Source organism: Geospiza fortis, unplaced genomic scaffold (assembly GCF_000277835.1).
Source record: "Geospiza fortis unplaced genomic scaffold, GeoFor_1.0 scaffold118, whole genome shotgun sequence".
In the NCBI taxonomy this organism is placed as follows: Eukaryota; Metazoa; Chordata; class Aves; order Passeriformes; family Thraupidae; genus Geospiza; species Geospiza fortis.
Genome location: NW_005054380.1, coordinates 2,448,077 through 2,449,703, shown reverse-complemented (window position 1 = coordinate 2,449,703; position 1,627 = coordinate 2,448,077). Strand labels below are relative to the sequence as shown.

At 59.2% G+C, this 1,627-nt stretch overlaps 1 protein-coding gene across 1 annotated transcript in view; it reads left to right on the top strand.

The window, feature by feature from the left end:
• The window catches only part of SNED1 (sushi, nidogen and EGF like domains 1), a gene marked incomplete at its 5' end in the record, with an annotated part of 21,987 nt that continues 20,360 nt past the window's right edge, over nt 1–1,627 (top strand). The window contains one exon of the mRNA XM_031060317.1: nt 1–177. Within this exon, the coding sequence (XP_030916177.1) occupies nt 1–177 (177 nt within the window). The remainder of the gene's footprint in view (nt 178–1,627) is intronic.

The following is a 1,627-nucleotide window of genomic DNA, read 5'->3' as shown; positions in this document are numbered from 1 at the left end:
CTGGTGGCACTGGGCTGGTGCCTGTGGGCCGCTGCGGAGGTGCCGCTGGGCGACTTCTACCCCTTCGGGCCGGCCCAGGGCGACGCCGCCACGCGGAAGCAGGACGATGGTGGCTCCGAGCTCCGGCCCCTCTCCATCCCCTTCCCCTTCTTCGGAGCGGGGCACACCGGCCTCTATGTGAGTAATTCCCACTTATTTTCTCCTATTCCTTCTTTTTCCCTCCCTCTAATTCCCTCCTCTCTGTTTCATTCTTTCTCTTCCCTTCCTTTTCTTTCCTCTTTCCTGTGCTCCTTGGATGAATCCGAGTTTCCTTGGGGGCCATCAGGTGGTGCCCCCTTCACTGGGAGCATCAGAGGAGTGGCGGTGTGCTGAGGATGATGCAGTGGGCCCTGGGTTTGGGGAGCACGCAGGAGCCCTGGCTCGGTGTGGGGGTCCCCAGGCAGGATCCTGGCCCCAGTGCCTTGGGAATGCTCACCCAAGGCGGGCAGCCTGCCCTCCCTGTGCACCCACACCGTGTGGGACTGGCCTGGTGACGTGCTGGGGGATCCCGGCAGCAGGGAGCTGGGCACATCTGGTGGGCAGGAGCCCAGAGCTGGTGTGCTGCCTGGTGGCCCCTGGCTGCAGCAAACGGGTGTTGGTGGGGCACTGGGTGTGATGTAGAATAAAGACAGCTGCACTTTGAGCTGCCCACTCAGCACATCTGATTCCTTTGCTTTTCCCTACGCCTACTGGGCTGCTGGGACTGTTGGTGACACACTCCCTTGCAACTCCGAAGCCACTAGGAGGGGACTGTGGCCAAAGAACTTGAATCATGCCTGGCCCATCATGTCCCCTGTGGCCAGAGAGGCAAGCCCAAGTGCCTGGCTGTCCATGGAGTCTTTTGGGTGGTGCTGTCTTGCATCCAGAAGTGAGATTTGGGCTCCCCATGCCAGTTTCCACCCAGCACTGTGAATCCTTCAGTGTCCTGATCTCATCTCCCCGATTTGTTCTGGGCTTAATGATGACCCAGAACCAGGTGGCAGAGGAGAGGGCTGAGCATTGCCTTGATGCCATCCCAGAGCTGGGCTCATGTACCATTACACTGCCTTGGCTCAGCGCAGGGGGTCTTTGGTCCTACCTGCTCGTGATTTTCCCCTGATCAAAGCACCAGCCCTGCCATCGGGTGGGAGGGATCCAGGCTTGAGCCACTGTGGGAGGATAGAAGGGGCTGGGAGAAGCCAGGGGACATGATGGTTGTCCCACAGAGGATCCACAGTGCAGCTCTAGGTGTTGGAGGGGCTGCAGGGATCAAAGGATAGTGCATCCCCTTTCCCTGAGCTAAAACCCCACTCTGGCTCTGCAGGGCCAGCTTGCCTGCCCCCAGCACAGAAATCCATGTGGCAGGGGCCCTCCTCCCCAGGGAGCTGCTGTCCAGGGGGACTGGCACAGGGCTGAGTTCACCTGGAAACCTCTGTTCTCAAGGGCTGCCTCCATCCACCCCCCTCCTCCTTCACAAAAACCAGCAACAACAAAAAAAAGCCCTTCTTGGCTCTGGTTCTCTCCCATCTTGCTTTAATCAAGGGAAGAATGTTCCTCTGCGGACACAGTGGGGTTACGGAGGCTTTGGGAAAACAGAATCCTCTTTCCC